Below are 12,897 nucleotides of genomic sequence, written 5' to 3' on the forward strand. Positions count from 1 at the left end.
TCTCAGTGTAGCTTTGATTAAAGTCTTATTTATATTAGGGAAGTGCTATAGAACACATGGCATCAGCCAGTGACAAAATTTTTTAAATGAAGAATGACGCTTAATAGAACACAAAATCCTGTTCACCACCAGTACTACAAATGATTCTGGTTAAGTTACTTTCTGTTGTGGATAGAGGCGTAACATCTGTGGGTGGGCTCAAACAAACTGTTACATCCGAGAATCTGGGCCAGCACATCTAACATCTGAAACAAGTTCCAAGTAAAACACTGCACTGGAAAAAAAATGTTTTGCACATTTCAGATGAGATGTTTGCACATTTTAAACTCAAATTTCATTTCTAAGAAAAGGCGTGTAGCTCATTCAGCCAATGGGATGTGAAATACAGAGTTCAGAGGTTTTACGTCACAGTTTGAGTCATCATCCAACCCATCTGAGTGGGGACATGAGTCATACATCCAGCCTGTGGCTGGTACTGACTAGTGGATATTCAAACTTCATCATCAACAACAACAGTATGCATTTACTGACAATCTACTCTGATAAGGTGAATGAGCATGAAAAAAATAGTCTTGAATTTCACAAACACATTCTAGCTTTTCTTCAGAGGGTTATACTGCTTCACCACAGGATTCTGCTTCAGAACCCAGCTGTGAGACAGGAGATCCCGCCTCTACCCAGAAGCTGGAGGAGAGGGAAGTAGGCTAGAATCCAATGCAGTGCTTCTGGAAAGCAGTATAGAAGGCAAAGAAGTAAACAGAGTTGGGGAACCAGGGCTCTTGAAGCCAGGAAATTTAAGACTAGCCCTTTCCATTCTTTCTGTGCTTGTTCTCCTCCCCTCCCCGTCCCGCACCCCACCCCCACTCCTTTGGTTCTCCTCCCTTCCTCCCTCCCTCACTCCCTCCATCTCTTTCTGGCTTCATTTTATTTTGCCTCACTCTTCCTCATCCTCTGCTTTGTCCAAAATTTTATTGCTGAACATGTGAGAGAAACATCAGATCAAAAAAACAGTCACTCTGGAAGCCTGGACCACCCTAAAGACCAAATTAGATTAATTATGCCCAGACAAGCTTTTAAAATACTTTTAAAATAAAGAAAACCAAATGAACTGAAAACTTGTGTTCAGTGGCCTTGAGATAATGTGGCTTATTTGCATATCTTGGTAGGGTTTTAAAGACAAGATCTCTTCCCGGAGCTTTTCGTTTGAAAACTTACTTCTTTAAGAGAATCAGTCAAATATAAGCTCACCAAATGCAGGTATAGTGCTGGATACTCTGAAACAGACTCCCAGCTCAATTCTCTCTGCCCCTGAGAAGAATGTGCTTCTGGAGAGGAGTGTGCTTCCGGATGGAGAAGTTGGAAGAGCCTCCTCCCCTTTCCCTGCTCTGACACGGGCAAGTGGCATAGGGCACAGAACAGAAGGGACAGTTTTTCTAAGACTTGTAAGTGTGGTGCGTTTCTCTCCCTTTGTAGCCAAAAATAACGGATTGTGGACCAAGCAGGTCCCCTCTAGATCATGGTTTCTGAGTCTTGGCATTCTGAAATCTGGGGCCAGGTGAGACTGTGTTGGGGGCTGTCCCGTGCACTGTAGGATGTTTAGGAGCGTCCTTAGCCTCCACCCACGAGAGTAGCACACCTCCCCCTGCCCCCCCCCGCTGTGACAACAAAACATGTCACCAGCCATTGCCGAATGTCTCCTGGGCAGCAAAATCGACCCTGGTTGAGAATCACTTCTTTAGAGAAGAGAAAGGAGTATTCTGTTCCAAAATATACAAAGAAGATCTCAAGTGTTTTAAAATGTTTAGGGAAAGATGATTGTTTAGAAAAAAATATGATGATAGCTTAAACTTCATAGCTTCCAAGTTGCTCTAAGCTGTTATTTCTGCTAAACTTCATGAGGGCAGGAACAACATGTATCTTATTTACTGTCGTAGTCCTAGGACCCAGTATAGTGGCCAGGATATAATAGGTGCTTAATAAACATTTGTGGAATGCACCATTTAATAAGCAAATACGACATGCCAAGCACCAAGACATGTTCATATATCAACCCTAATCCTCACAACAACACTAAAGGAATAGGCATTTAAAGTAAAACTCTTCAGTAAAGCAAATTCAGATATCACATAATTGTTGTCTCCCAACTCCTGCCCATCCTCTGTTCTCACATGGGATGAGCTAAAGTTCTTACTTTAGGGAGGGCCTTCTATGGGGAGGTGGGGAGGCAGAGAGTGAGTCCCTGTGTCCTCAGTATTCTTCCAGCCAAATTTCCCTGGATCCAAAAGACACAATGGGTGCCAGAGAACTAGGAGATTCCTGGAATTATTGCTGCTGTCCTGGGAACTTTAGCCAGTCACAGGACGCATGCTTGTCCCCATCAATATTTAAACCAGAGTAAACAATGCACAGGGGACACCAAACCACAGCTGAGAAAGGATTTGGTTTACATAGCCAGAACCCAAATCCAAGTCATTTCATTAACTTCTCAAAACAGGCCCTTGCTTTTTATAAGATTGACTTCTTTTGCCCACCCATCACCTTATGGTGGGGTGAGGTTTTACTGTATCATCTCCATGGTACAAAAGAGGAAACTGAGGCTTTACAAGATTGCATGTCTTGTTCAAAAACACAGCTACTAAGATTTGAGCCATGCAAGGCTGGCAGACTCCATACTCTTTCCACATATACTCTTCCAGAGCGGAGTTGGTGATGGCCATTCTTGGATTCCACGTGTTATAATTCCCTGAATGGTTTGTGTTGGAGGGGTCAAATTCTCTATTGTGTGGGCTTGGGAGGGGCAGATGAACAGGACCTGGTTTGGAGCCAACAACCTCAAAGCTATGCCAAACTGGAGTGCAGCAGGCATCCCAGGATGAAGAGCAGGCAGGACTGGACTGGCCTGGTAAGAACAGGCGGAGGCAAAAAAATGCAGCGTCTATTGTGGAACTGTACAAGGTGAGGCAGAACCGAGATCAGCTGCTTGCTCATCGCTCCTGTGGTAGATGGGACCACTTAGTGGATCACTGCCTTTTAAAGAGGTCTGAGCAGGATGCCTGGTATCAGATAAGCCAGGGGTCTTGGCAACTTATCAAGACACGCCCCCCACCCCTGGGGGAAGACGTGGTGTTGGGGAGCGTGCATGTTAAATTACACGCATATACAAATGTTTGTGGGGAAGAAAGCTGGCTGGATACAGGAGTGAGCTAGTGTTCCTTACACATATTCTTTTTTATTTTTTAGAACTCTCTCATTCTTTTTCTTTTTTTTATACATTTATTTTTGTTTATGATTTTTGGCTGTGTTGGGTCTTTGTTGCTGCGTGTGGGCTTTCTCTAGTTGTGGCAAGCGGGGGCTACTCTTCGTTGCGGTGCGCGGGCTTCTCATTGCAGTGGCTTCTCTTGTTGCAGAGTATGGGCTCTAGAGATGTGTAGATGGGATTCAGCATGAGCTTCAGTAGATGCAGCGGGTGGGCTCAGTAGCTGTGGCTTGCAAGCTCTAGAGCGCAGGCTCAGTAGTAGCCACTGTGCCACCAGGGAAGCCCCTGAGCGCAGGCTCAGGCTCCGCGTCATGTGGGATCTTCCCAGACCAGGGATCGAACCTGTGTCCCCTGCGTTGGCAGGTGGATTCTTAATGACTGCGCCGCCAGGGAAGTCCCCTCATTTATTTCTTAAGGAATGGAAATTTAGTAGCATATATTTTTTAAAATGTATTCAGATACTTACTGACACTTGCTATGTTCTAAGGTTAATGCAAGACCCTAGGGACATAACACACATGAGGTTTTCGCTCTTCTGGCACTGACATTCCGATGGAAGAGTACAGTGGGAAAGAAACATACATGTAAACAAATACACTAATTCCACATAGGAATAATCACATCCCTGAAATTGACACAATGCTTTATAATTTCCCAAATTATTACACTTATTGTTCTATATAGTATTGTGAAGCTCATTATAAATGATACTCTTTCTATTCCTCTGGGTCCTTGATAGACTGTGAACCTTAAGTGCATGTATCTTTTTAGCAGTGGCTCTTGTCTCTTAAGCTATTATGTTTTCAATGGGCTGGTTTTGGCCATATCACCTTTTTCCCAGCAATGTTAAAGTCCCAGCAATGTTAAATTATATGAAAGATCAATGAGTCAGTTGTGTCATTGATTTGCTGCAGTTATTAAGGAGGCTAGAAATCCCAGGTAAGAGCCTTTTGGATAAGGGGGCTTTTTTGTTATGGTGAAGATGTTCACATTAAGCATGTTGTAATAGGCTGAGTAATGGTCCCCCTGAGAGGTCCACATCCTAATCCTTGGAACCTGTGAGTGTTACCGTATATGACAAAAGGGAAAAGGGGCTTTGCTGGTATGATTAAGTTAAGGATTTTGAGCTGGGGAGATGATCTTGGCTTATCTGGATAGGCCCAATGTAATCACAAGAGTCCTTATAAGAGGGAAACGGGATTGAAGTAGGTTGAAGGCAATGGGATGATGGAAGCAGAGGGGAAAAAAGGCTGTGTGTGGTGGGGCCCCCTGCCAAGGAATGAGGATACCCTTTAGAAACCAGAAAGGCAATGAATTCTCTCCTAGAGCCTCCAGAAGGAAATAGCCCTGCAAGCCTTGATCTTTAACCCTGTAAAACTCATTTTGGACATCTCACTTCTAGGACTATAAAAGAATCATTTTGTGTTATTTTAAGCCATCGAGTTTTGGTGATATTTTTCAGTAGCGATAGGAAACCAATAAATGTATGTTTTCACCTAGACCACCCCCTACAGTGGAAAAATGTATGAATCCTTCTCATTCCGTTTCCATCTCTTCTATCTGATTGCAGAGCAGCCCTCTATTTGGGAAGCCAGAAAGACACGGTTGTCTAGAGGAGGAAGGTCATGTAAGAGTGGGAATCTGATCTCCTTTTTCCCCAGCTGCTAACCTTATAGCCTCTGCCTCCTGCCTTGTTTTAAATTCTCACCTCTTTGCCTCTCTCTACTCCCAGTTAGAGGTGCTGCATCGACCTGGAGAGGCTAGAACTGATCTGGAATGACCTGAACTAGTCCTGATATCTATTCCCTAGCAGCCAAATAGGGCTCTGTAAAGGATAAATGAGTGAATGAATACACGGGGAATTCAACTAGTCAGCAAGCATTTATTGAGCACCTACAATTTGCCAAGCACTGTATTGATACCAGAAAGCCAAAGATAATTAAGCACATTCCCTGATCTTGAGAAAAGACAAATGTGCACACCATTAATTACAAAGCAGCATATAAAATTCCATAATAGAAGGATTGAATATGCCATAGCAACACAGGGCAGGGATTAATTCTGACTAGTGGATCAGAGGTGGCTCCATACAGGAAATATCATCTGATCAGGGGCTTTGAAGGATGTGCAGGAATTTCAAGGAGAAGAAGGAATACATCTTCCAGGCAGAGGAGAAAAGTGATGAAAATGCATTGTTTAGCAGCCTGCAGTCTGCCTCATGCAGCCCTCTCCTTTACGTTACAGGTGGCTGTGCCCCTCATGTGGCTCCACTAACAAAATAACACTAAGCTTCATGGCGAAAGAGTGTGGGTAGGAGTCATGTGTGGAAACCAGAAATAGGCAATTCATGATAAGGGACAATTTCCTTGTAAATATAGATTTACTGGCCTCAAATTAGTGGCCACCCAGCCTTGTTTAAATTCTTCTATTCTAAATCCACCTTTTAAGTCTTATTCCCTATTAATATACAACCCAATGACAGTTGAATATTTCTCCCTCCACACTTATGTAGAAGCCACTATATAACTGTTCAGAAATGTATTTTTAAAATTTTGAGTATAAAAATTTTTACAGAAAAAATGGGAATTTGATAAATGCCTATCTTGTATGTATCATTTAAGCTTTTCTGGATTTTGTCAGAAAACTTACCAAAGTTAAATACTAACAAAGTTAGGGACTTCCCTGGTGGTGCAGTGGTTAAGAATCCACTTGTCCATGCAGGGGACACGGGTTCGAGCCCTGGTCTGGGAAGATCCCATGTGCCGCGGAGCCACTAAGCCCCTGTGCCACAACTACTGAGTCTGCACTCTAAGCCCTGCGAGCCACAGCTACTGAGCCCATGAGCCACAACTACTGAGCCCACGTGCCACAACTACTGAAGCCCACACGCCTAGAGCCCGTGCTCCGCAGCAAGAGCAGCCACCGCAATGAGAAGCCCGCACACCGCAACGAAGAATAGCCCCTGCTCGCTGCAACTAGAGAAAGCCCTCGCAGTAACGAAGACCCAACACAGCTGAAAATAGATAAATAAATTTATTTTTTAAAAAAACTAACAAAGTTAAACACTGACTTATCAAAGTGAGCCTCCCTCCCTCCCACAGAGACTGGGAGAAGGGGCTCTAACTTCAGGTATTGCTGGAACAAGCTGTAAATTCTTTCGGCAACCAGGAGTTTTCTAAGGCAGGCACTTCTAGTGGGGCCTAGGGTCACCCTAAAGATGTGACCTTGAGCTGTTAGATACGATGTTAGTGTTTGTTCAAGTCCTTACAGACCAAGCTTGAGGCCCCTTGGGAAAGGGCTCAGAGGAGCCAGGCTGAGTTTGGTGAAGGAGGGAATTGGTGTCACCATTCAGGTGCCTTGCCTTGCCCCTGATGACTTTCCAGGTCCAGGTCCCAGTCCTTTGAGAGATCTGCATCTATTTTGTTGCTCTTGGGAGCCCTGAGATACCTCTGTACTTTCAAAATAAATTTTCCTTCATTTAAGCGAATTGTCTGGAATTCTCTCCTCAAAAGGAAGCAATCCCTAACTAAGACAAATCACATTACCTGTATCAACACAGTCCACATACTTGTCATTTTTAATGGGTCAATGGCCATTCCTTCATGTTAATGTCTCGTAGCCTGTTTCGCAATGACTTGCGTCATTTCCAGATTTTTACGCTTACAGATAGACCTACAGGAACATATGTAAGAGTTACTTTTTCCTTTTTAAATAAGGTCAAAAGGTGGAATGACTTTAGAGCTCCTGTTACACTGCTTCCAGATCCTCTCATGCTAAAGTGCCACTGGCCACATTTCAGGACATCAGTTTTCCCACAGCCCCATCTAAACAGTTTCATCTTTATTTATTTTGGTTTGCGTGATGATGCCTTGGAATCATTTCGTTGGTATTTTAAAATTGCTAATGCGGTTTGATGAAGATTAAATTACATAATATATATGCAGACCACAGCACAGAGCCTGGCATATAGTAAGCTCTTATTATTATTGACCTTATGTATTTGTGCTTTTTCTTATGTATTTCTGTCAAGGGTTGTTTCTCATTTTATCCACACGGCAGCTCTTTCCCGGTCTGTGTGCTGCCTCTGGCTCCATCCTCGGGCCTCTTCCCTTTTCTGGCTCCGTTCGTGATTTCAGTCACGTCTTTAATGCTATCTGTATGCTGACAGCTTACATTCATACCGCCAGCCTGGACCTCGCTCCTGTACTCCACACATGTCTCACCGCCTGTTCAACATCTCCACTCGGACATGGCATCTCTAGCGCAACCTCTGAAGCTGACATCCTGCTCCCCGTGAAAGCTGCACCTCCCATCTCAGCCAACGGCAGCACCGTCCTCTAGGTGCTCAAGTTAAAAACCTTTGAGTTTTCCTCGACTCCTCTTTTTCTCTCTCACTCCACATCCAGCCTTTAAATCCTCTGGGCACTATCTTCAAAATATACCCAGAATCTATTAACTTCTCCCCACCTCCAGTCACCACCCTGGCCAAGACACCATCATCTCTCACCTGCAATCTCTCACCTCTCACCTAAGTGACCTTCCTATTTGTACACTTGGCCATCCTCAGCATTTCAGCTTTGACCTTGGCCTTACTCCTGATCATGGGAAGTCTGCTATCGTCCCAGTTCCATGGTGAGTTATCACGATGTGCAGTGGAAGAAGAGGACAGCTCATTAAAGGTGAGGAAACCATTCGCAGAAGCTCTCCAGCAGGGCTCCCCTCACTTACCCATCCCTAAACCAGTCACTGGCAAGAGGAATGGGATCACCGCACAGTCTGAGACTGATCAGGATTACCCCTGAGCTGGGGATAATGCTATCTCCTCTGACAGGTAGACCCCTGAGCAGTGCGGAGGCTCAGTTTGTTGAGGAAGAAATGGGGGACAATGTTGGACTCTGTGACTCTGTCACAATATGGGAGGTCAGAGAGTCAGTAAAAGAGTCCAGTTACTTTTCTGATCTGCTCAGTGTGGGTGGCCCCGGGGCCCACGGGCCTTGGGCGTATGCAAAGGAGCAGAGGTCTGCTCATGACCAAGCAGGGAGAGGCAACTTGGGTGTCTTTCAGCTGTTTGCTTATTGTATTGGTTTCCTAGGGCTGCTGGAACAAATGACCACAAACTGCGTGGCTTAAAACAACAGAAATTGGGCTTCCCTGGTGGCGCAGTGGTTGAGAGTCCGCCTGCCGATGCAGGGGACACGGGTTCGTGCCCCGGTCTGGGAAGATCCCACATGCCGCGGAGCGGCTAGGCCCGTGAGCCATGGCTGCTGAGCCTGCGCGTCCGGAGCCTGTGCTCTGCAAGGGGAGAGGCCACAGCAGTGAGGGGCCCGCCTACCGCAAAAAAAAAAAAAAAAAAAAAAAAAAAACAGAAATTTATTCTCTCATGGTTCTGGAGCCTGGAAGTCTGAAATCAAGGTGTTGGCAGGGCAACGTTTTCCCAAGGCTCTAGGGGAGAATCTATTCCATGTCTTTCTCGAGCTTCTGGTGTCACCAGCAATACTTGCCTCACGGCTGCATCACTCCAGTCTCAACCTCTGCTGTCACATGGCCTTCTCCCTGTGTGTCTCTGGTTTCTCTTCTTCTAGGGAAATAGCCGTATTGGATTAAGGACCCATCCTACGCCAGTATGGCCTCATTCTAGCTAATCACGTCTACACCGACCCTATTTCCAAATAAGGTTGCTTTCTTAGGTCATGGGGTTAGGATGTCAGCATATCTTTTGTGGGGGACGCAATTCAACCCATAACACTTATATTTAGAATATTAATTAAAACTTAAATTTTCTTTATTTCTTCCTTTCCAATCTGGATGTCTTTTCTTTCAGTTTCTTGCCTAATGGTGGGGCTTGACCTCCCCAGGTAGCACTGCACTAGCTGCATCCCATAAATTTTGGTATGTTGTACTAAATTTTCTTTACAAATTATTGTATGTTGAGGCTTGACTTGAATTTATTATGTAGGTAACTAAAATTTTGAAGATAAAAATGTATAAAATGTGTTTCCCACCTTTAAAGAGTGGGGGTAATTTACTGAATAATCAACTAGTAGCCATGAATTAAGAGCTATAGTGTTTATAGAGTGTATAAAGACATTGTGTATTAAATTCCTCTTTTTTCTTTTAGCTGTTCATGCCTAGGTTACGGCTTACAACAGTGCTAATGGGGCCAAAACTCCATCCCACTGCATACCTCTTGTCAGATACTCAAATTGCAGTTGCTGTGCTTAAGAAGAGGAGCCTCCATAGACCTTACCATTGTAAGACTATATGTGAATTTTTCATTTTTCATTTCAGTGCATCACTGTTTCAAGTTCTATCTGCAAGCCAGCAACTTTTTCTTTAATCACCTCCATTTTACAGAACCATTGTTTAAGACCCATGAGTGGGATTAACTCAATGCTAGCATTTACAGCCTAGGATTCCTAGGGATTGGAAGAGCCAAAGGCAGAAAAGGGAAGCATCACAATGAGACTGAACCTCCTATTGTTTCCCTCTGAAAAAGATAATTCTCATCACCTTCTCCCAGCTCTCTTCCCCGCAACGCCCAGCATCACGGTGGTGCTAGCGCTCTTCCGGTTCACAAGCATTACCCTGCATACCCACAGGCATTGGCTTCCTCTCTCCAACAAGGGCCTCCAAATCTCTCCTTATGCCTCAGGAGCTGGCGTTTCCTCCTACTGCCCTCTTTCCCCAGGGGAAGACAGTTTTGCTGTCTTGCTGAGTTCACTGTAGGAAAACTTGACATTCAGGCTAATATTTCTCTGACTGCGTTTCTTTGCATAAACACCCCCTTGTTTATGCAGTTGCACCCTGGAGTGGCCAGCTGCTGGCATTTCCATCCTGTGGGATTTATAGGCTATTATCAAGGCTCCCCTCACCTCAGAGGCTGTGAAAGGAAGTTGGCACTTTCAAGCTTACTTCTCCCCACGTCCACATACAGGCAGAGGCTGAAACCTGCTGCTCTGGAGCACAGCTCAGGATGAGGTGCGAATCAACTCCCAATCTAGCTCAAAGAGAAGTTGTCCAAATAAAAGGTCAGAGTTTGAGCTCTTCACACCACTGAGCCCAGACATCATCCCTCTCATGCTGTCGGTAGCGCATCTCCCAGCCTGCTGCTTAAGCAGCTGCTAAGGGGCTGCTCATCTTCACTTGCACCTGCACCAGGCCATGGACAAGCTCCTTGAACAGGCAGCTCAGGCTCTGGTTGCTGAGAATAGGCTGGGCTCAGTGCTGCCAGCCAGCCCATCTCTTGTGAACTTCACCGGGGATATTTTTGACCTTTCAAGGTTAGTGAATACTCAGCAGTTATATACAGTTCTGTTATTGTAGGTTTCAGTCCTGAGTATAGTTTATCATCTTGTAATTCAGAGAAGAAAAGGAACAGCAGAAAGTTAGCTTTTAATTAACTGTTACACTGTAACACATTTTTTTAAAGTTTTATTTTATTTTATTGGGGTATAGTTGTTTTACAATGTTGCATTAGTTTCTGCTAAGTGAATCAGCTGTATGTATACATATACCCCCTCCCTCTTGGGCCTCTCCCCCGCACCCATCCCACCCATCTAGGTCACCACAGAGCACTGAGCTGAGCTCCCTGCGCTATACAGCAGGTTCCCACTGGCTATCTGTTTTACACATGGTAGTGTGTAGATGCCAGTTGCAATCTCCCAGTTCATCCCACCCCCCCTTCCCACCCTTATGTGTCCACACGTCCATTCTCTATGTCTGCGTCTTTATTCCTGCCCTGCAAACAGATTATCACAACTCTCACAAGTTTTATTTTTGCATATTGTTTTGTTTTTCATATTTTTAGCTATAACGATGTAGATATTTTCTACACTTAATAATACAATTACTTAATAACATTTAATAAATATTTCCCTAAATTTCTACAAAATCTTTATAATAATAATTTTACTGACTACCTAATTCATTGAGTTGATGTGTATCACAGATGACATAACACTTCCTTACTTGTTGCATTTTTAGATTTTTGCAGAAGTTAGTTGAAGAAGATGCCAGAGAATGCAGAACTCCACAGGGGGGTAGTGAGGGGTGCCACAGAGAGGGGTTCTGGTGTTCACGTCATGTGAGGGCAACAGGCATCTTGGGGACGGGCTTCTAAGACAATGCCCCAAACAAACCACTCGCCTATTTTATCAGAGACTAACCCTGGTTCTGTGTATATCGACTCATGTTTCATCCTTTAAAAAAAAAAAAAAAAAAAAAGGAAAGAAAAACATGTTGAGACATGTCTCATCTGTAGTACTGGATCAATCAAATGGTGCCCTGGAGTCCAAAAGCCAGAGCCTACTGGTCACCATGTGGTAAAACTTTTATTTGGCCCCAGGACGAGTGTGGCTGCCACTGGCATTTCTTTTTCTTTTTTCTTTTTTTTTGCAGTACGCGGGCCTCTCACTGTTGTGGCCTCTCCCGTTGCGGAGGACAGGCTCCGGACGCTCAGGCTCAGCGGCCATGGCTCACGGGCCCAGCCGCTCCGCGGCATGTGGGATCTTCCCGGACCGGGGCACGAACCCGTGTCCCCTGCATCGGCAGGTGGACTCTCAACCACTGCGCCACCAGGGAAGCCCTGCCACTGGCATTTCTCCTTGGGGTTTGTGAAGTGGGTTGTGGAGTGGGTAATGTACAGGCTTATTTCATAGTTACAGCTGCTTGGTCCTGCCCAAGCACCTGGCCTCATTCTGTTGGTCAATTAGCCTTAGGTCTGTGATTCTCAACCTTCAGTGTGATAGAATCACCTTGAGGAGGAGTGCTGGAAATATAGATTGTTAGTGTCCACCCCCCAACATGGTAGGTCTGGGGCAGGGCCTAGGAACCAGCATTCCTGACAGGTCCGCCAATAATCCTGATACCATGGTCAACAGGATATGAGACACACTGCCCCAGGACGTAGCTCAGGACTTGTAGTCAAGATTGCTTTCTGCCTGGAACCTACTCCTGATGCTACAGCTGGGTCCCACCGGTGTCCTCTGCCTCATTCTCAGGACCTGGGGCTCTGCTTAGCTCCTCTGACCCTCCCCAATCCCGGCTGGGCCCAGTGACTGGCTCACAGACTCCACGACACTGCCTGCTGGAATATGGGTCAAGACCTCTGCATCGCAACCACCGTGATACTGCTGGGCTGTCTGCAAACTCACCAGCTGACTACTTGAAGTGACACCCACACATCTGCAACCTCTCCTAGCTTCCAGTTCCCTCCCCTCCCCAACACACACACCGGATACTGTAGGGGCCTCCTCCTCTCTCCCGCTGCTGGGTCCACCCCACGTGCCCCCTCAACATCAGCCCCCAAGCATGTCTGATCTCTGGGTCCCACTGCCTCCCGGCCAGGCCCGTCCTGCCTCTGAAGGAATTGTTCTCCAGTCAGAGCTCAGAACAGACGTGCCAGGAGCTGTTGTGAATGCTGCGTGGGGCAGCAGCTGAGTCTACTTCCAGCTCCCATTTTTTCAGCCTTTCTGAGAGACAGCATGGGCATCCCCCTCTCAGTCAATCGAATCCTTCATGGATCACCTCCAAAGTTACACTTTTCCAGGTCTCCATGGTGCCCTTGTCTGTGCTCCTGACTAGGATGTTATGATATCTCTGGGCTTAAGAAGCCCACACTGGGACTTCCCTGGTAGTGCAGT

The 12,897-nt window shown here is 45.5% G+C and overlaps 1 protein-coding gene across 10 annotated transcripts in view; it reads left to right on the plus strand.

Moving 5' to 3' along the window:
* The first annotated feature begins 2,490 nt into the window (after positions 1-2,490).
* DTNB (dystrobrevin beta) overlaps positions 2,491-12,897 on the plus strand; it is a 283,356-nt gene continuing 272,949 nt past the window's right edge. For 4 of the 10 annotated variants that reach the window (XM_081253605.1, XM_081253612.1, XM_081253613.1 and 1 more), the window contains exon 1: positions 2,492-2,955. In XM_081253605.1, the coding sequence (XP_081109731.1) occupies positions 2,873-2,955 (83 nt within the window). In that variant the 5' untranslated portion in view covers positions 2,492-2,872. Of the gene's footprint in view, positions 2,956-8,651; positions 9,146-9,299; positions 9,508-12,897 lie in introns of those variants that run through there. The other 6 variants (XM_081253610.1, XM_081253609.1, XM_081253616.1 and 3 more) reach the window with 5 other exon arrangements.

This window comes from Mesoplodon bidens (assembly GCF_964165515.1).
Source record: "Mesoplodon bidens genome assembly, chromosome: 14".
NCBI classification, from domain to species: domain Eukaryota; kingdom Metazoa; phylum Chordata; class Mammalia; order Artiodactyla; family Ziphiidae; genus Mesoplodon; species Mesoplodon bidens.